The 21,481-nt window shown below is 41.8% G+C and overlaps 1 protein-coding gene across 1 annotated transcript; it reads right to left on the bottom strand.

Annotated features, from left to right (window-relative positions):
* Positions 1 to 323: 323 nt before the first annotated feature.
* Positions 324 to 20,645, bottom strand: NPM2 (nucleophosmin/nucleoplasmin 2; the record flags this gene model as incomplete). Its single annotated transcript, XM_082842468.1, has 6 exons — positions 20,572 to 20,645; positions 20,330 to 20,415; positions 20,038 to 20,163; positions 1,494 to 1,587; positions 534 to 706; positions 324 to 362 (listed from the first exon to the last, which is right to left on the bottom strand). The coding sequence occupies exons 1-6, from the start codon at positions 20,627 to 20,629 to the stop codon at positions 324 to 326; spliced, it is 576 nt and encodes a 191-aa protein (XP_082698594.1). The 5' UTR covers positions 20,630 to 20,645.
* Between the last annotated feature and the right edge of the window lie 836 nt (positions 20,646 to 21,481).

The following is a 21,481-nucleotide window of genomic DNA, read 5'->3' as shown; positions in this document are numbered from 1 at the left end:
CAACTGGTATATTGATGGACATCTACAATGCTTCCATTTTATACTATTATTTGAATAATGCAGTGATATAAGTTTCTTAGTGCATATATTTCCCTCATATCTTGGATGGGATTCTTTGGAAGGAACTGCCATAAGTGGGAAGAAGTCAGAAGATAAGAACTGTTAAATGCTTTTCAGAAAGACTGTGCCAACCGACAGTGGCAGCACACCTGTGCACCTGTGTCTCCGTGTACCACACACCTGCACACACACGTGCATCATCCTCTTTCAAGCACGATGTACCTCAACTAAAAGATTTTGGCTCATTTAATAGATGGAAAGAGTTACCTCACTGCCACCTCCTCTTTTTCCACCTTTTTTTTCTGGAAACCAAACACAAGTATTATTGGGAGTTCTGGCAAGGCCCAGGGGCAGAGCAGACTCCCGCCGGGCACCTGGCAGGTGTTGCCCCGGGCCTCAGCGCACTCAACTGGGGAGGCCTGGTCCAGGTTTCTGAGGAGCCTTTGTTGGGGGGGTGGGTGTCCCTCCCTCACCTTGGCAATGCTTGTGTGCTTCTGGGGCGCCAGCCTCTTGACTTGTTTGACAGGGGTCTCCTTCTCCAGGGATACATCTGTGTCTTCGTCGTCATCATCTTCTTCCTCTTCCTCCTCTTCTTCCTCCTCCTCTTCTTCCTCCTCCTCCCCCTCCTCTTCCTCCCAGGATTGGTCTGAAGTGTCAGCGATGGTGTGGGAGGAAGGCAGGGCCTCTGAGCCCGAAGGTCTCTGCCAGGCTCCCCTTCCCAGATCTACCTGCCCAAAGTGCGGCTGGCGGGGTGGGGAGGGCAGTGAGGGCTGAGGCCACGGCAGGAGGGCAGGGGAAGTGGTAAGCTGCAGCTCTGGCCGGGCCGGAGGGGGAGGCACACTGGGAAGGAGAGTGTGAGGGGAAGGAGGGAGAGGGTGGGGACACAGCAGCGGAGGAACTCAGGCCTCATCCTGAGGCAGGTGGAACCCGCCCGGGGTTTGGAGCAGGAGAGAACCCTGATGGAAGAGGCACCACTGGACAGAGAAGAAGGCAGTTAAAGGTCTGTCAACAGAGTCAAAAGCACAGCGAACTGCCAGGGTCCATGTTACTGCTACAGCTACACACTTCACAGCAGGTAATGTTTTGAGTGTGCTCTGGTACCAGGCGTTATGTTAAGTGCTTTTTCTGAATATGCCATTTATTCCTCACAACTAGGAGGAATACACTTGAAGATGGAACCAAGTAGAACCCCAGCCCCGTGTTATGGCTGGAGGGCTGCAGCCCACAGAGGAAGTGGCGGAGAGGTAAAGGAGAACTGGGGCTAGGAGGCGTGCCCATGGCCTCCTGGTCCAGGCTGCTGGTGATTCTGTTGCCTTTGGGGATCTTCTCCAATAATTCAAGAATCCCTCAAGTGTTTGAGTACCTATTATGTCCTTGGCCCTGTGCTGAGCACTGTACCGGCAGACCTTTCTCGGGTCCAAGCTTGGACTTACCATAACATTCCTGGCCACAGAGGAACACGGGTCCAGAGCCAGCCCGGAGCTGGAACGTGACAGGAGGAGAAAGCTCCAATCCCGCCAGGACAACCTGCAGGGGTAGGGGGTAGAGGGTAGGGGCAGGAGTAGAGAGGACAGGCCACTCGGGCCTGGTACCTGGCTGGGGGTGGGGGATGGGGGCTGGCCTCAGGCAGAAATACTCAGTTTATTCCCTCCCCTCAATCACACATGCTTCAGGGCTTCCCTGGACCTCTCTGCACTCTCAGCCCCCTGGACCTTCCTGCTGAGGTGGACTCTGTTGGAGAAGAACATGGATCTGATAATCTCATTCCTGCCAAGATCACAGACGGTCTTCCAAGCTGAGGTGCAGCTGTTAAATAGTCTGATAGCTATGGACTGAACTGTGTCCCCTCAAATTCTTACATTGAAGCCCCTAACCTCCAATGTGCTGGTATCTGGGGATGGAGCCTTTGGGACCGTAACTAGGGTTAGTTGAGGTCATGAGGGTGGGGACCTTGTGATGGGATTAGTGCCCTTAGAAGACGAGACCAGACAGTTTGCTTTCTCTCTAGGCCATGTGAGGACACAAAAAGAAGGTAGCCATCTGCAAGCCAGGAAGAGGGCCCTTACCAAAACCCGACCGTGCTGGCACCCTGATCTCAGACTTCTAGCCTCCAGAACTGTGAGGAAGAAATGTCTGTTGTTTAAACCACTCACTCCATGGTATTTTGTTATGTCAGCCCAAGCTGACTAAGGCATTGATCAAATGAGAAAAGCAGATGCAAAGTTGTATTACAGTCTTCCTATCATCTTGTAAGTAATGTGTGAATATTCATAGGAATAAAGGTTAGAAATATATTACAGTGCTAACCATAATTTTCAGTGGACGGTACCACATTTATTTTCTTTACACTTTTCCAAACTTTGCAAATTTTCTAGAGTAACAATGATGATACTTAAATTTCTTGAGTTCTTACCATGTGCCAGGCCCCATGCTACACATTTTACCTGCTTTATCTCATTTAAATCTTCACAAGAAGCCCACAAAGGAGGTGTTGTTATTTTACAGAGGAGGAAACTGAGGCTTAGAGAGATTAACTTAGAGTTTCTGGCTCAGAGAGGAAGCAGATAAGTGAAAACTGATCACAAACACCTAGAAATGCTGGATAAAACGTAATTCAATGTTTTTACTGCTTGGTTGAATGGTAAGACAGAAAGAAGTGTCCCTGTGCATCAGAAAGAAGAGCAGCCTGTGCAGAGGCTGATGCCACAGCTGAAGGGAGGATGTCCTTGAAAACAGCAAGGACTTTGCGTTGTGACACTCATGTGGACAGGAGACAAACCCTTGGGGAGGGGACCTTCAAAGGGCTACATCTCAGTAAAAAGCCCCATGGTGAGGGTTGAGGAGAAGGGACTGAAGGACCCTAAGCCATCTAACTAGAAAGGACCCACCATCAAAGGAGGGAAACAAGAACCTGGGGGTGGGATAACAGAGTCTCCTGTGAGAAGCTAACAGCTGTGGTTGTACCTCTCACTTAGAGCAAATCTGAATTTACTCGGTGGGCACTGCCAAGCCAAGAGATCTGTATAAAATCCCAGGCTTGCGATCTTCCTGTGGCAAATGGCAGGTGCAAACACAATACCAGTCTCTAGGGACACTCTGAATTCTTTTCACACAGAATTCTTTCACAAAACAGAACCAAACCAAACTGGAAGGGGTTTGAAACAACCCTGCTAGAGTCTGGCAGCAGAACAAAACAAAACGTACAACCAGGAACCTGAGATAAGAGAATAACAACCTAAACCACATGAAATGTGTGATGAAGATCAAATAAATATAAGAGTAGGAATCAAAATAATAAGAACAAGATATTACAAAAAATAAAAAGAGGGCTTCCCTGGTGGCGCAGTGGTTGAGAGTCCGCCTGCCGATGCAGGGGACACGGGTTCGTGCCCCAGTCCGGGAAGATCCCACATGCCGCGGAGAGGCTGGGCCCGTGAGCCATGGCCACTGAGCCTGCGTGTTCGGAGCCTGTGCTCCGCAACGGGAGAGGCCACAACAGTGAGAGGCCCGTGTACTGCAAAAAAAATAAATAAAATAAAAAGACAAAAGCAGCTTCTAGACATCAAAAACATTAGCATTGAAGTAAAGTGAACAAATGGTTAAAAAGCAGAGTGAAGCAGCTGAAGGAAGAATCAGTAAATTGGAGAAGTGCTGGGAAGAAATTACCCAGTATGAAGCACAGAGAGAAATGAACAAAATATGAGAGAGAAGCTGGACGTGGAGGACAGGTGAGAAGGTCCAACATGCATCCAATCAGAGGTAGGGACTGGAGAGAATGGAGTCAGTGTTCCAAGTGATAATGACCAAGAGTTCTCCAGAAATGATCCAAGACAGATCCTCATATGCAGGAAACCTCATCCCTGAAAAGATAAATAAAAATAAATCCACACCTGAACATACTATGGTGAAATGACAGATGAGAACAAAGAGATGAGCTTAAAATCAACCGAAGAGGCCAGATTTCCAAAAAAGGAACAATAACCAAGCAGACTGAGGATTTCAACAGCAACATCAGGAATCAGAAAGAGGTCAGGAATCAGACCTCTTACCTAGAAGTATATACACAGCCAAACTATCATGAAGGAATGAGGGTAAAAGAAAGGTATTTCTGAGCAAAGCCCAAGTAAGTTTACTACTCCCAGGTCTACAAAAGGATGTTCAAAAAGATGGCAATTAAATTGAGAAGTAGGTGCAAGAAGCAGTGATGAGAAAAAAAATTGGTATAAATAAATAAATAAATAAATAAATACCTAAGGAAACATTGCCGTAAAATAAAACAACACTAGTCATGACTAGTGTTGAGCTGGTTTAAAACACGTTGGAGCTAAAATGCTACATGATGACAATATGTATGTTAAAATGAAAGTAATTAGAATCCCCTGGTTTGGGAGGAAGAAAACATTAATTTTCGACTTGGATCATGCATGACTGTTAAAAAATTAAGGAGAACAAATAAAGATTAGAATGAGATTCTATAGCTTCTAAACCAGTAGAAGAGAAAAGGGGAAAAGAAACTTCAATCAATCTAATAAAAGACAGGAAAACTAGAAAAAAGAAACAAAAAAATTTAAAAGGCAAGGAAAATAGAAGCACAAACTACATGCTACAAGTAAATCCAAGTATATTAGCAAGTCACAATCAATATAAACAGACTATACTGGCTGGATAGATTAAAACAAGGTCTAGCTACATACTGCTTATAAGAAACCTTATAAGGACGGAGAAATGCTGGAGTAAAGAGATGGAAATATACATACCAGGTGCAGCAGAGGCTTCCAGTTGCTTATCCAACAGCCATTCTTTCCTTCCATAATAACAGCACCCTGATATTACTGAAATATACCCAGCCAAAAACTGCATTCTTCAGTTTCCTTTGCAGTTGTGACTATGTTACTAATTTCTGGATCAATGAGCTATAAGCAGAATTTGGAAGGTGGTACTTGTGGGAAGACTCCTTAAAAGGTGGACAGAGAACTGAGAGAAGTCCCTGTGGTCTTCCCTTGCTGCTTCTTTCCTATTACATTAATTGTAGAAGTGAGGGCTGGAGCTGCAGCAGCCTTCCTAGACTGTAAGGTGATTTTGAGGATGGTAGGTCTGCACTAAAGACAGGAGAAAGATACGAGGAGACTTGGTCTTTGGTGACCATGGAGTCATCTCATCAGCTCTGGACTGCCCATCTCTGGACTTCTATGCAATACAGAAAGCCCCTATAGTTGGGTCTCTGTTACGGCAGCCACACATGACTAAAATGAAAATGAAGCTAGTTGTACTTTCTGGTGAGTGATGTTGATAATGGGGGAGGCTATGTATGTGTAGGGGTAGGTGGTATACAGGAAATCTCTGTAACTTCCTCTCGATTTTACTGTAAACCTAAAACTGATCTTAAAAAATAAAGTCCCTAAAAAATGAAGCTAGTAGTGTTTGTTACGATTAGGTTTGGTAATAAGTGACAGAAAACTCCGTAACAGTGGCTTACACAGGCTTACGCTCACTTCTTTGTCACATAAACTAAGTCCATACATAAGCTATGAGTACACCACTCCTCAGTCACCAGGGATCCAGGCTCTTTGTACCGTGTTGCTCTACCATTCTCAATACACGGCTCCCACCTCGCCCAGGATGGCTGCTCTTGTTCTAGTCATCACATCTACACTCCAGGAAGGGACAAAAAAGTGGTCACATGATCTCTCTTTAAGGACATTTTTCAGATGTTGTAGATCCCACTTCTGCTTACATCGCATTGGCCAGAACTTCATGGTTATGCCAAACTTAGAGGGAATATAGTTTTTATTCTCAGTAGCCTTGTGACCAGCTAAAAGTCATGAATCCATTACTAAAGAATAAAGGAATAATGGAGATTGAGGGACATCTGGGAAACAAATTAATATCAGACGATATAAGCTTTAATTCAATAAGTATTTTAGGGATAAAGAAGGTCACCACATAATGAAAAAATTTAGACAAGGAAGATATTTACAATTATACAAGGAAAGTAAAAATTCTACAAGAAAGCTAAACCTGTAAATTATATGCATCAACAACATGGTCTGAACATACATAAACTATAGCCACAGTAATCAAGACAGTGTGATATTAGAGGGATAGACACATAGATTGACAGAAGACCTAGAAATAGACACACACAAATACCTGCAACTGATTTTTGACAAAGGTGCAAACTCAATTAAATGGAGGAAGCTTTTTCAACAAATGGAGCTGGAGCAATTGGACGTCCATAGGCAAAGAAATGAACCTTCACCTAAACCTCATAGCTTATACAACAGTGAACTCAAAATGGATCATGGACTTAAGTGTAAAACATAAAACTATATGCCTTTTGGACAAAAAACGTAGAAAACCTTCATGATCTCAGACTAGGCAATGTGTTCTTAGACAACATCAAATGTCATAAAAGGAAGAATACAGTAGACCTCATCAAAATTAAAAACGTTTGTTCATAAAAGCTCATGTGAAGAGGATGAAAAGACAAGTTATAAACTGGGGAGAAAATATTTGCAAGCCATATATTTGACAAAGGACTAGTGTCTAGAATATATAAAAAATTAACAAAATTCAACAGTAACAAAACAATTAGAAAATGAGCAAAAGACATGAACACTTAACTGAACATACATATGGCAAAAACCGCATGAAAAGATGTTCAACATCATTAGCCATCAGGAAAATGCAAACTAAAAGCACAATGAGACATCACTACACACACATTAGAATGGCTAAAATAAAAGAGATAGTGACAACATGAAATGTCGATGAGGATGCAAAGAAACTTGATCACTTATGCATTGCTGATAGAAATGCAAAATGGTACAGCCACTTTAGAAAACAGTCTGGCAGTTTAAGAAACTAAATGTGTAACCACCCTCATATGGCCCAGCAACTGCACTCCTGGACATTCAACCCAGGAGAAATGAAAACTTAGCTTACGCAAAAACCTATACACAAATGTTCATATCAGCTTTATTTGTAAGAGCCCCAGATGGGAATCAGACCAGTTTTTCCACAGATGAATTGTTGAACTGTGGTACAACTATACCATGGAATACCAGTCAGCAGTAAAATGAACAGATCTCCAGGGAATTATGCTGAGAAAAAAAAGCCAGTTCCCCCAAAGTTACATATGTCTGATTCTATTTCAATGACCAAATTTTAGAAATGGAGGACAGATTGGTGGTTGCCAGGGGTTAGGGGGAGGTGAGGGAGCAGGAGGGAGGTAAGTGTGGTTAAAAAGGGCAACATGAGGGATGCCTGGGGTGTTGGAACTGTTCAGTGTCTTGGCTGTGGTGGTGGATATAGGAACTTAGGTGATAAAATTGTATAAATAGATCCCTGCATTGTATCAATGTCAATATCCTGGTTTTGATATTATATTACAGTTTTGCACAATGTTACCGTTGGAGAAAACTGGGCAAAACATACAGGGATCTCTCAGTTTTATTTCTTACAGCTGCATGTGAATCTACAATTATCTGAAACGATTTTCAATTAAAAAATTAAACATATATAAAGTAAACAAAATTATAAGAAGAATCCGAAGATCCACAATCATAACAGGAAATTTTAACACATTTCTTTTGCCAATTGATACATCAGGAGACAAAATATATATAGGTTTGAACACAATTAATACACCTGATTTAATGGACACACATAGAATCCTATAATACTACCATGTAGTAAGCCACAAATTGAGTCTCAACAAATAACCAAAGAATTGATATGGTCTTTCTCTCTCTCTATACACACACACACACACACACACACACACACACACACACCATATTTTCGGATGCAATTACACTAAGAAAAAGGGTGATGACTCAACCCACCCATACCTTTGGGAATTAAAAAATTTGAAGTAAATATTCATCAAATAAGAAATCATAATGGAAATTAGAAAATATTTAAACTAAGATAAAGTGAAAATACCACAAATCACAAATTAAGGGATGCAGTTAAAAACATCTTCAGAGGGAAATGTGTAGTATTCAAAATAAATAAATAGAACTTACTTGGAAAAAATAAGCTAGAACATGAATGGGCTAAATATCTAACTAAGGAAGTAAGAAAAAGGAACAAAGAAAGCAGAAAGTCAGATAACCAGAGAAATTAATAAAATAAAAAATAAGGAAACAATAGAAAACATCAACAAAATCAAAAGCTTTTTCTTTGAAAAAAAAGAAAAAGACTAATATCCAGTGATTGAAATGAAGGGAAAAAAGGAAAGATGATAAACACTACTGGGAATTTTAAAAAGAGGAATATAATAACAGATATAGTCATGATGAAAAATATTATTAGCAAATAGCATGAACAATATCTAGAAAAATATAAATAATCATAATTGACTCAGGAGATGTTTGGTTCAGGCCAAGCCAAGTAAGTAACAGGGACTGAATTTACTCTCCAGCTTGACACACCTAAAAAACTGTAATACAGGCATACCTCAAAGATATTGCAGGCTTAGCTCCAGACTACTGCAATAAAGTGATTATCACAATAAAGTGAGTCACATGAAATTTTTGGTTTCCTAGTGCATATAATTACACTATACTGTATTCTATTAAGTGTACAACAGCATTATGTCTAAAAAATGTACGTGCCTTAATTTAAAAATACTTTATTGCTAAAAATGCTATTCATCATCTGACAGTGCAGGGCTGCTACAAACCTTCATTTGTAAAAAACAAAAACAAATGAACAAAAAAACAAAACTCCCACAATATCTGTGAAGTACCATAAAACCAGGTATGCCTGTGTAGGAAACAACAGCCCTCAAGACACTGGATACAAGTCAAGGAAGAACAGTGATCTCTGAGAGATGGGACAGAGATGAGATGAGCCTTATGGTTGCCCAAGCTTACTTCCTGGACAGTGCAGGGAGGGGGAACCCAGACAAAACCTAGTGGTCTCTCTGAGTTTAGGAAATAGAACTGGAACCCAGAGAAGCCAAGGCACCTAGAGTTCATAAGAGAGGAAAAAGCTGCAAAGACAGCACTCCAGAGATCTGTAGAAGGCCCCCTTGAGTAGGCAGTTAAGTAGTAATTGGAACATCCATGCAAGGAAACTACCTGAGGCTGGAGAAAGAATCATCATAAAGGTGTCTGGAGCTCACAGAGTGGAAAATCTCATAATCTATGGGGCATCTACTGGAGTACTAAGAAGGGTCTTGCTACAGTAGTGGGGCAAAATTAGCCTAAATTCAGCTTAAATCCCTAACAAAGCTTAAAAACAAGACACAAAAGGATCAAATGGTATTTAAGTAACTTCACTGCATCCCAGAACAAAATTCAAGAATACTTATAAAACTGTAAAAATATCCAGCATCCAAATAGTAAAATTCATGTCTAGCATCCACTCAAAAATTACCAGACAGGACTTCCCTGGTGGCACAGTGGTTAAGAATCTGCCTGCCAATGCAGGGGACGTGGGCTTGATCCCTGGTCTGGGAAGATCCCACAAGTCATGGAGCAACTAAGCCCGTGTGCCACAACTACTGAGCCTGCACTCTAGAGCCCACAACTACTGAGTCTGTGTGCCACAACTACTAAAGCCTGTGCGCCTAGAGCCCATGCTCCACAACAAGAGAAGCCACCACAATGAGGAGCCCGCTCACCGCAACGAAGAGTAGCCCCTGCTTGCTGCAACTAGAGAAAGCCTGCACACAGCAATGAAGACCCAACGCAGCCAAAAATAAATAAGTTTATTAAAAAATAATTACCAGACATACAAAGAACAAGGAAGCTACAACTCATAATGAAGAGGGGAAAAATTCAATAAAAACTGAAACAGAAATGACATAAATGAGAATTAGCAGAAAAGAACATTAAAACTATAGTCCATATGTTCATGAAAGATCGAAAATGAGACACGGAAGACTTGAAATTTGTAGAGGTGAAAACGACAATATCTAAGATGAAAACATACTGATGAGATTAACAGCAAATTAGATACTGCAGAAGAAAAGAATAATGAAACTGAGTAAATAAAGACTATCCAAAATGAATACACGGAGGAAAAATACTTTAACAAAACGAAAAGAGCATAATGAACTGTGGGACAACTTTAAGGAGCCAAGTATACATGTAATTGGATTCCTCAATGGAGATGAGAGAGAAGGGGGAACAGAAAAAAATGATTGAAGGAATAATGGCCCAAAATTTCCAAATTTGACAAAAATGGTAAATCCACAGATCTAAGAAGTGCAGTGAACCCCAGTGCATTTTATAATCAAATTGCTCAAAACTAGTTACAAGGAGAAAATCTTAAGAGCTGCCAGAGGGAAAAAGACATCACATACAGGGGAATGAAGACAAGGATGTGAGAAGATTTCTCCAAATAATGCAAGCTAGAAGACAATGGAGAAATTTTTTTCAGTGTTGGAAGGAAAAAAAGTCAATCTAGAGTTCTTTACCCAGTGAAAATACCTTTCAAAACTGAAATGAAGTAAGGACTTTCCAGGCATACAAAAGCTTAAAGAATTCATCATAAGCAGATCTGCATTACAAAAAATGTTTAAATCCTTCACACAGAAGGAATATGACACCAAATGGAAATTGAATCTACACAAAGGAGTGAAAAGTACCAGAAATGGTAAATATGAAAATGGTTTATTCTAAGTTCTAATCTCTTTAAAATATAGACTGTTTAAAGAAAAAAATAACAACAATGTAGAGTAGGATTTATAGCATATGTAGAAACAAAAGTCATTACAACAATAGCACAAAGGATGGGAAGTGGTAAATGAAGTGTGCTGTAGTTAAGATTCTTATATTGTACATGAAATGGTATAATATTATTTCACTATAGACTGTTGTAAGTTAAAAATGCATACTGTAAACTCTAGAGCAATGATTAAGAAAAAAACCAAAGAGATGAGGTATACCTAAGAAGCCAATATTGAGGATGAAAATGTAACCAAAAAAACCACTTAGTTAATCCAAAAAGCCAGAAAAGAGGAAGAAAGGAGCACAGATGGGACAAATGGGAAAACTAATAGCAAGATGATAGATTTAAACTCAACCTTGTTGATAATTTGGTTAAATATTAACTGTCTAAGTGCTCTAATTAAAAGGCAGAGATAGCAAGTGGATAAAAAAGTAAAACTCAATTAGGTGTTATCTAAAAGAAACCCAATTTATACATAAAGATACAGAGGTTAAAGTAAAATAACAAAATAAAAGAATAGGAAAAATATACAACACAAACACTAATCAAAAGAGAGCTAGATTGGGGCTTCCCTGGTGGCGCAGTAGTTGAGAATCCACCTGCCAATGAAGGGGACACGGGTTCGATTCCTGGTCCAGGAAGATCCCACATGCCACGGAGCAACTAAGACCGTGCACCACAACTACTGAGCCTGTGCTCTAGAGCCCGTGAGCCACAACTACTGAAGCCCGCGTGCCTAGAGCCTGTGCTCCACAACGAGAGAAGCCACTGCAATGAGAAGTCCGTGCGCTGCAATGAAGAGCAGCCCCTGCTTGCTGCAACTAGAGGAAGCCTGAGCGCAGCACCGAAGACCCAACACAGCCAAAAATAAATAAATAAAATAAACAAATTAAAAAAAAAAAGAGAGTTAGATTGACTATATTAGTCAGACCAAGTAGACTTCAGAATATTTATCAGGGATAAAGAGGAGCATTTCATAATGATAAAGGAATCAATTAACCAAAAGGATATAACAATCCTAGACATGCAGGATTTATTAGGATGCACCTAATAAAAGAGTTTTAAAATACATGGGGCAAAAACTGATAATTAAAAAGAGAAATAGACAAAGACATAATTATTGTTGGGGTCTTCAGCATTCCTCTTTCAGTAACTAATAGATCAAGTGGACAGAAAATGAGTCAGGATATGGAAGACTCGAACAAAACCATCAACCAACTTGATACAACTGACATTTATAGAGCAATACACCCAACCATGGGAGAACACACATTCTTCAAGTATGAATGAATGAGTCACCAAGATAGAACATATTATGGGCCATAAAGCAAGTCACAACACTGTTTAGACTGAAATCATATAAAGCATATTTTCAGACCATAATGAAATTAAAATAGAAATCAATTAAAGAAAGAATTAGAAAATCTCTATTTGGAAATTAAAAAGCAAACATACTTCTAAGTACCGCAGGGACTGAAGAATAAAACCAGAAAATAATTTGAACTGAATGAAAATGAATATAGTACTTATCAAAATTTGTGGCATGAAGCTAGAAAGATGCTTAGAAGGAAATCATAGCATGAAATGCTTATATCTGAAAAAGGTCTAAAAAATCAATAATATAAGATTATGCCTTAAGAAACCAGAAAAAGATCAGACTGAAACCAAAATAAACAGAAGAGAGGAATAAAGAACAGCTCAATTAAATACAAAAGTGGAAAAACAATAGAGAAAGACTGATGAAACCAAAACTTGGTTCCTGAGAAAGACTGATACAACCGTTAAACCTCTAGCCAGACTGGACCTGGTAAAAAGGAGAGAAGACACAAATTACCAACATCAGGAACAAAAGAGCAAACTTTAATACAGATAATACAGAAAAGGATTAGGGAATAATATGAACAACTTTATGCCAGAAAAGTTGACTATTTAGATGAAACAGAAAAATTCCTTGAAAAACACAAACATAAAGCTCTCTAAACAAAATAAACCAAATAGTCTTATATCCATTAAATAAATTTAACTTGTAGTTAACCAGATTGCTTCACAGGTGAATTCTACCAAAACATTTAAGAAAAAGAAAAAACAAAACAAATTTACATGAATTCTTCCAGAAAATAGAAGAGAACATCTTCCTTTTCATTTTATGAGGCCCAGAATTACCTTATGCTAAAATCAGACAAAAACATGACAAGAAAACCATAGACCAATGTTGCTTATAACATAGACAAAAATATCCTTAATAAAATAGTAGCAAATGGAATCCAGCAATATATAAAAAGGTAATACATTATGATTGAATGGGGCTTATACCAAGAATGCACAGTGGGTTTAAAATTTGAAAAAAATCAATGAATGTAATTTGCCACATAACAAAATAAAGGAGAAAAAAATCACCTCACTACATGCAGAAAAGAATTCTTTGACAAAATTCAACACCCACTCATGATAAAATATCTCAGCAAACTAGGAATAGAAGGGAACATCCTCAAACTTAATATAGGGTATCTACCAAAATCCTTCGTCTGTCTTAATGGTAAAAGACTAAATACTTTCCCTCCGGTAAAAGGCAAGGATAGTCCTGCTCTTACAACTTTTACTCAACATTGTACTTGATGTCCTAATCAGTGAAGTAAGACAAGAAGAAGAAACGCAAGGCATACAGATAGAAAATTAAGATGTTAAACTAACTTTATTCACAGATGACATGAATAAATACATAGCAAATTCTGTGGAATCAATGGAAAGCTGCTAGGACTAATATGCAAATTTAGCAAGGTTAGATAATACAAAAACCAATTATATAACTATATACTAGTACTGAATAATGATAAAATAAAAATTTTAAATAGCATTTCTGTACCTTATCCCATATAAAAAAATTAACTGAAAATGGCCCATAGACTTATATATAAGAACTAAAACTTTAAAACTCGTAGGAGAAAACACAGGAGTAAATCTTCATGACCTTGTGTTAGGCAATTGTTTCTAAGATTCAACATCAGAAGCAGAAGCAACAAAAGAAAACACATATAAACTGGACTATATGAAAACAAAAAACTTTGTGCTGCAAATGATATCATCAAGAAAGTAAAAAGACAACCCAGGGAAAGGGGGGTAACTATTTGCAAATAAGCTGATAAGAGGCTTGTATGTAAAATAAAGAACTCGGGTTTCCCTGGTGGTGCAGTGGTTGAGAGTCCGCCTGCCGATGCAGGGGACACGGGTTCGTGCCCCGGTCCGGGAAGATCCCACATGCCGTGGAGCGGCTGGGCCCGTGAGCCATGGCTGCTGAGCCTGCGCGTCCGGAGCCTGTGCTCCGCAACGGGAGGGACCACAGCAGTGAGAAGCCCGTGTACCGCAAAAAAAAAAAAAAAAAAGAACTCATACAAGTCAATAGTAAAAAGACAAATATTAAAATACATTAAACTCAAACACAGTTTTACAAAATTAATAAAGATTTGAACAGAAAATTCTCCAGGAATTCCCTGGCAGTCCCGTGGTTAGAACTCCATGCTTTCATTGCCAAGGGTGTGGGTTCAATCCCTGGTCAGAGAACTAAGATCCCACAAGCCACAGCCAAAAAAGAAAAAACAAAAAGAAAGAAAGAAAATTCTCCAAAAAAGATATACAAATAGCCAATAAGCACATAAAGAGATGCTCAACATCATTAGTCATTAGAGAAACGCAAATCAAAACCACAGTGAGCTACCACTTCATACCCACTAACATGACTAATCAAAACCAAAGACAAAAACAAGTGTTGGTGAGGATGTGGAGAGATTGGAATACCCGAACATTGCTGGTGAGATTGTAAAATGGTGTGACCACTTTGGAAAACAATATGGCAGTTCCTCAAAATGTTATATATATGAAGCTACCATATGACCCAGCAATTGCACTTCCAGGTATATGCTCAAGAGAAATAAAAACTTATGTTCAGGACTTCTCTGGTGGCGCAGTGGTTAAGAATCCGCCTGCCAATGCAGGGGACATGGGTTCAAGCCCTGGTCTGGGAAGATCCCACATACTGCAGAGCGACTAAGCCCATGAGCCACAGCTACTGAGCCTGTGTTCTAGAGCCCACGAGCCACAACTACTGAAGCCCACATGCCTAGAGCCCATGCTCCACAACAAGAGAAGCCACCGCAATGAGAAGCCCGAGCACTGCAACGAAGAGTAGCCCCCGCTTGCCGCAACTAGAGAAAGTCTGCATGCAGCAACGAAGACCCAACACAGCCAGAAATAAATAAATAAATAAAATGTTAAAAAAAACTTATGTTCATACAAAAATTTGTACATTAATGTTAATAACAGCATTCCTAATAGCCAAGTGGTAGAAACAACCCAAATGTCCACCAACTGAACAGATAAACAAAATGTTATATATCAATACAATGGAATATTATTTGGCAATAAAAAGGAGTCAAGTACTGATACATGCAACAACATGGATAAACCTTAAAAACATTATACTAAGTGAAATAAAGCGGTCACAAAAGACCATACAGTTTATGATTCCATTTATATGATTTGCCAGAATAGGCAAATCTATAGACATAAAGTAAATTAGTGGTTGCCTAAGGCTGGGGGTAAGTGAATGTGGGAAATGGGAAGTGACCACTGGTAGGTATGGAGTTCCTTTTTGGGTTGATGAAAGTGTTCTAAACCTAGATTGTGATTGTTGCACAACTCTGAATTTACTAAAAATCACTGAATTATATACTCTAATGAGTGAAGCTTATGGTATGTGAATTTTCTTCCAATAAATATGCTAATCTCATTTTTAATAGCACCCCATATCATGAAATATGTGGGGGTAAACTTTACAAAGTACGTAGGGGACCAGGACCCTGAAAATTACAAAACATTCCTGGGAAAGGCTAAAGATGTAAACAAATGGAGAAACATATCACGTTCAATTATCGATGACTCAAAATTGTCAAGATGGCAATTCCCCCCAAAGTAATCTATAGATTCAATACAATCTCAATCAAAATCCCATCAGACTTATTTTTTTTATTTTTTATTTTTTTACGGTACGTGGGCCTCTCACTGTTGTGGTCTCTCCCGTTGCGGAGCACAGGCTCCGGACGCGCAGGCTCAGCGGCCACGGCTCGCGGGCCCAGCCGCTCCGCGGCATGTGGGATCTTCCCGGACCAGGGCACGAACCCACGTCCCCTGTATCGGCAGGCGGACTCTCAACAACTGCGCCACCAGGGAAGCCCCCATCAGACTTATTTTTAAAGAAACCTGATTCTGAAACTTATATGGAAATGCTAAGGACCTAGACTTGTCAACCCAGTTTTGGAAAAGAATAACAAAATTGGAGGACTCACACGATCTAATTTTAAGACTTACTATAAAAGCACAATAATCAAATTAGTTTGGTATGGAATGAGGGTAAACATAAATCAATGAAACAGAATAGTGTATAGACATATATGCATACACATATGGTCAACCAATTTTTGGCAAATGCCAAGGTAATTGTGTCAGTGAAAGAGCAGTCTTTTCAATACTGGAGCATTGGATATCAATTTGGAAAAAAATGTCCTTCTATCCTCACTTCATACCATACAAGAAACTTATCTTGAAACGGATCATAGACTTAAATATAAGAGCTAAAACAATAGCATTTCTAGAAGAAAACATAAAAGGAAACCTTTGTGACCTTAGTTTAAGCAATGATTTCTTCGGACACCAAAAGGATGAACCATAAGAGAAAAAAATGTTAAGTTGAACTTTATCAAAATTAAAAACTTGTGCTCTTCAAAAAACATTATTACAAAAATGAAAAGGCAAGCCACACATTAGGAGAAAATATTTGTAATAAAGGACTTATATCCAAAATATATTTTAAAAAACTCCTACAAGTCAATAAGAATAACTCAATTATTTAAAAATGGGCAGGGCTTCCCTGGTGGCGCAGTGGTTGAGAGTCCGCCTGCCGATGCAGGGGACACGGGTTCGTGCCCGGGTCCGGGAAGATCCCACATGCCGCGGAGCGAGTACGCCCGTGAGCCATGGACGCTGAGCCTGTGCATCCGGAGCCTGTGCTCCATAATGGGAGAGGCCACAACAGTTAGAGGCCCGCGTACCGCAAAAAAAAAAAAAAATGGGCAAAACATCTAAACAGGTATTTTGCAGAAGAAGATACACAAAAGACCAAAACCCAAATAAGAAGATGTTTAATATCACCAACCCTCAAGGAAAAATAAAAACCACAATGAGGTGCCACTGTATATGTACTAGATTGGCTAAAATTAAGAAGACTGACAATGCGAAGTGTTGGTGAGGATGTGGACCAACTGGAATTCTCATAGATTGCTGGTAGAAATGCAGAATAGTACAGCAATTTGGAAAATAGTTTAGCAGTTTTGTATAAAGTTTAACATATGCTTCCTATGTGATCCAGCAATATCACTCCTAGGTATTTACCTAAGAGAAATGAAAACACGTCTGTACAAATACACTCAAACATTCCTAGCAGCTTGATTGACAATAGTCCAAAAACTGGAAACTACCCAAAATGTCCATATGTCCATTAACAGGTGAACGAACAAATTTTATATAAATTGTAGAGTGGCATATTACTCAGATATAAAAAATGAGCATATTACTGTTTTATCAACAACGGGGATAAATCTCAAAAGCATTGTGCTAAGTGAAAAAAGCCAGCACAAGAGACTACATATTGTATGGTTCCATTTAAATGAAATTATAGAAAAGGCAAAACCATAGTGACAGAAAGTAGATCAATGGTTGCCAGAGGCAGTGGTAGGTGGAAGGAACAGACTGCATGAGGCATGAGGAACTGGGGGCAGGGCGGTGGAAATTCTCTACCTTGATGTTGGTGGCTATTGCACAATTTGTCAAATGCATCGAGCTGCACACTTAACACTAGTGAATCTAACTGTATATAAATTATATCTCAATACAGCTAATAAAAGAACTGACTCAAAGAAATAGAAACATCTGAGAAGATCTAAACCTATTAAATAAATCACAATAGTTTAAAAATCAAACCAGTCCCACACAGTTCATTCACTTATTTACTCACTCATTCATTATATATTGAGTTCCTACAACATACCAGACACTAGTATAGGGGCTGTATGGATAATGCAGGCAAAATCCTTGCTCTCTTGGAGTCTATATCCTGGTTGGGGGGAACAGACAATGCACAAATGAAACCTCATGTCAGTAATGGGTCCTATGGAGGAAAAAGTGATCATGGGTGGGGTAGAAATGGGGGTGCTGTTTGTGGCCAGGGAAGACCCTTCAATGAGATGACATTTGAACAAAGACCAGATTGAAGTCGGGGGCAAGTGTGTCCCTGGCATGGGGGGACATGAAATTGACTAAAGGGGACCAACGATGAAGGCAGGTATATCTCTTAGGAGGCCCTGCAATAAGCCTGAGCAAGAGGTGATGGTCACCTGGACCAGAGTGTAGCAGGGAGGTGGTGAGATGTGGTTAGATGAAGGTAGAGCCAACAGGATTTGCCGGTGGGTCAGATATGGGGTGTTAGAGAAAGAGGGTTTTATCCTGGCTAATTGGAGGAATAGCTATTTACTGGGAGAGGATCAGGTCTGGGGATGGGGGAAGAGATTATAGATAGAAATCAAGAATTTGGATTTAGACATGCTAAGTTTGGAATATCTATTAGATATCTGTTAAGTGTTTTGAGTTGGACAGAGGATCTGGAGCACAACAGAGAGGCTGGGTTTACAGAATAAATGTCAGAGTCTTCATTTGTATAGGTGGTCTTTAAAACTATGGGAATGGATGAGATTTAGGGAGATCTCATAGATAGAGAAAAAAAAATAGGTTTGAGGGCAGTTTTACAGATCAGCCTCCCAGGTCTTTAAGGGCAGATAATCCTGGTCTCATATTCACTGTTCTGCTGCATGGAAGGAGGGAACACGCCATGCCTCGGTTCATGAAGCTAATATGCCTTGACATCCAAATAAGATGTGGAATTTATAGGCCAACCTCACTTATGAGTATACAAGTTTTAAAAAAAAGTCTTATTAACAAAGCAAATCTAGAAGTTTATAATACAATCAGTAATGTTTATCTCAGGAATGCAAAGTTGATTGAATATTATTCTATTAGTATAACTTACCACATTAACAGATTAAAGAAGAGAGAGCCCCTGATAATATGAATAGGAAAGCATTTGATAACCAATTTGATAATCATGATTAAAAAGAAGAAAATTCAATTTTTCAAAGTAGAGTAGGATTAGACGGAGATTTCCTTAACCTGACAAAGGGTATCTACCAAACACTTCATACTTAATGGAGAAACATTAGAAGCATTCCTTTTAAAAAAAATCGGGTATGGGGGGGGGGGGACTTCCCTGGTGGCGCAGTGGTTACGAATCTGCCTGCCAATGCAGGGGACATGGGTTTGAGCCCTAGTCAGGGAAGATCCCACATGCCGCAGAGCAACTAAGCCCGCGTGCTGCAACTACTGAACCTGCGCTCTAGAGCCCACGAGCCACAATTACTGAGCCTGTGTGCCACAACTACTGAAGCCCGTGTGCCTAGAGGACAGGCTTCGCAGCAAGAGAAGCCACTGTAATGAGAAGCCCTTGCACTGCAACGAAGAGTAGCCCCCGCTCGCCGCAACTAGAGAGAGCCCGCAAGCAGCAACGAAGACCCAACGCAGCCAAAAATAAATAAATCAGGAATGAAACAAGGACATCTACCATTATCGTTTTATCCAATATTATACTGGAGGTCCTAGCCAGTGTACCTGGATTTAAAAGAAACCACAACAACAACAAAAAACAACACAAAGACTGCCACTACTCACAAAGAAGATCTGCATAGAAAACTCAAAATAAATTATTAGAGTGAGTCTTTCAGGATACACAATCTGGATACACAGGCAGTATGTAAATCATCAACACTGGTCTCCAGCAGTAAACAGTTGAAAAATGTGATTTGGAGAGAGGTTATTTAACTTGCCCAAAGTCACACGGCTGGTAAAGAGTCGACTAGGAGGGAGTTCCCTGGCGGTCCAGTGGTTAGGACTCAGCCGGCCACCCCACCCCCGGCCCACCAAAAAAAAAAAATTGTGGACTAGGATGGAAATGGGGCTCCCTGCCTCCTGGGTCCAAGCTTTTAGTCCTGGGCTATATGCCTCTCTAGCACTGGTTGTACTTGTACAGGAGCCTGTACCCCACCTTTGGGTCCGTTCCCACGCAGCGGGTGTGGTCTGAGCAGGGCCTCCTAGGGCTGGAGCCAGGGTGTCCTAGGCCCGCAGGGAAAGGCTCACCATGGGGAGGACGGAGGCCCGAAGAGAGGCCAGGGTGATGGGCTTCCTCCTTCTGTCGTCCTGGCTTGCTGGGGGCAGGATCTCCACAAGGTTCATCTCCTCTTTGGCTTTCTCCCCCAGGCAAATCTGAGAGGGGTGGAAAACGAGCAGGGCTCCTCTTCACCCAGAGGGCGGAGGAGGCAAACCCTGTTCCAGCTGCGGGCACGGGACAATCCCACCTGCTCCTCTGTGGCTGTCCAAGTCCCTCCCTGCTCCGTCCTTCCTCCCCTCCTTGGGGCTGGGGGGTACCCACCGTACTAAGCAGCAGCATACAGTTCTGCTTCCCCACCTTCTGGGGTCTGAAGGTCCAAGTCGGCTTCTCCTGGCTCAGCTCACAGCCTGCGAAGGGAGACGGAGGGCGGAAGGCGTGGCGTGGGGCGGGCAGGCTCCGGGGAGACGCGCCTCTCTGCCTCCAGCCCTAGCCGCACCCCCTGCTCCCGGTGACGTACCCCCAGCCCCCCAGGTGCTCCGAGAACAGCCTGGAGCCTCACTCACCCCAGAGCAAGGCCAGTGTCGCCTTTTCGGAGGTGCTGCTAGTACGGCTGCGATTCATGATGCGGGGCGGGGGCCGAGCAGCTGCGAGGAAGGGCGCGTTACAACCCTCGGCCGACAAGGCAGCACACACCCGAGCTGGGGACACCCCGGCGGAGCGCTCCGCCAAAGGACGGTGCTTAGATCGCCCAGAGCGGGAGAGGTGAGCGAGGCGCCCGGCTGCCCCGCCGGCCCTCCCAGCACCCCAGGGGTGCAGCGCCGGTCAGCCGCGGGCAAGGCGGCTCGGTGCCCGGTCTCATGTCCACTCGACCCCGGGCCCCGGCCCTCTCGCAACCCCTCCTCCACCTCACCGTCGCTACTCCGCGTGCGAGGCTCACGCCATAGGCTCCTCCTCGGATCGCTTCCCTCTTGGGCTCCCTCCCTCCGGCCTCATCCTGGCCTCACCTGAGGGCCGGCCGCCCACAGCGGGCGGTTATGAAGCCTGGGAAGGGGCAACGGGAGATGTCTCATCAGCCCCATTCCGTTCTTCCACTCTTTCCTCCTCTTCGCTCCTCAGAAGCACCTGGAGAGCTCGTTAAAACACAAAGCGCTAGGCCTCACCCACCTCCATCGTTTCCCACGGGGAGGTCTGGGTGTGACCCAGAAAATTAGCATTTCTAACAGGTGCCCAGGTGAGGCGGACGCTGCTGGTCCAGGACCGCACCGTGAGAACCACGGTCCTGACCAATAGGGACTGACTGAGGTCTGCTGCCGGAGCCCGCCCAGCGCCCAGCGTGGATGCTTTGCTACCAGGTAGGAAGCGCAGCCTTGTCGGCCCTTCGTGCTCATCGTCTTTCTTCGTGTCCTTTCCCTACACTTAGAGAGTGTGGGCCTCTTGCCAGGCCCAGAGGGCCTGACCGTCAGGGCTGTGGTC

The sequence above is a fragment of the Leucopleurus acutus genome, assembly GCF_964270905.1.
Source record: "Leucopleurus acutus genome assembly, chromosome: 7".
NCBI classification, from domain to species: domain Eukaryota; kingdom Metazoa; phylum Chordata; class Mammalia; order Artiodactyla; family Delphinidae; genus Leucopleurus; species Leucopleurus acutus.
The sequence above is the reverse complement of the archived record's forward strand: the minus strand, read 5'-3'. Positions and strand labels throughout refer to the sequence as shown.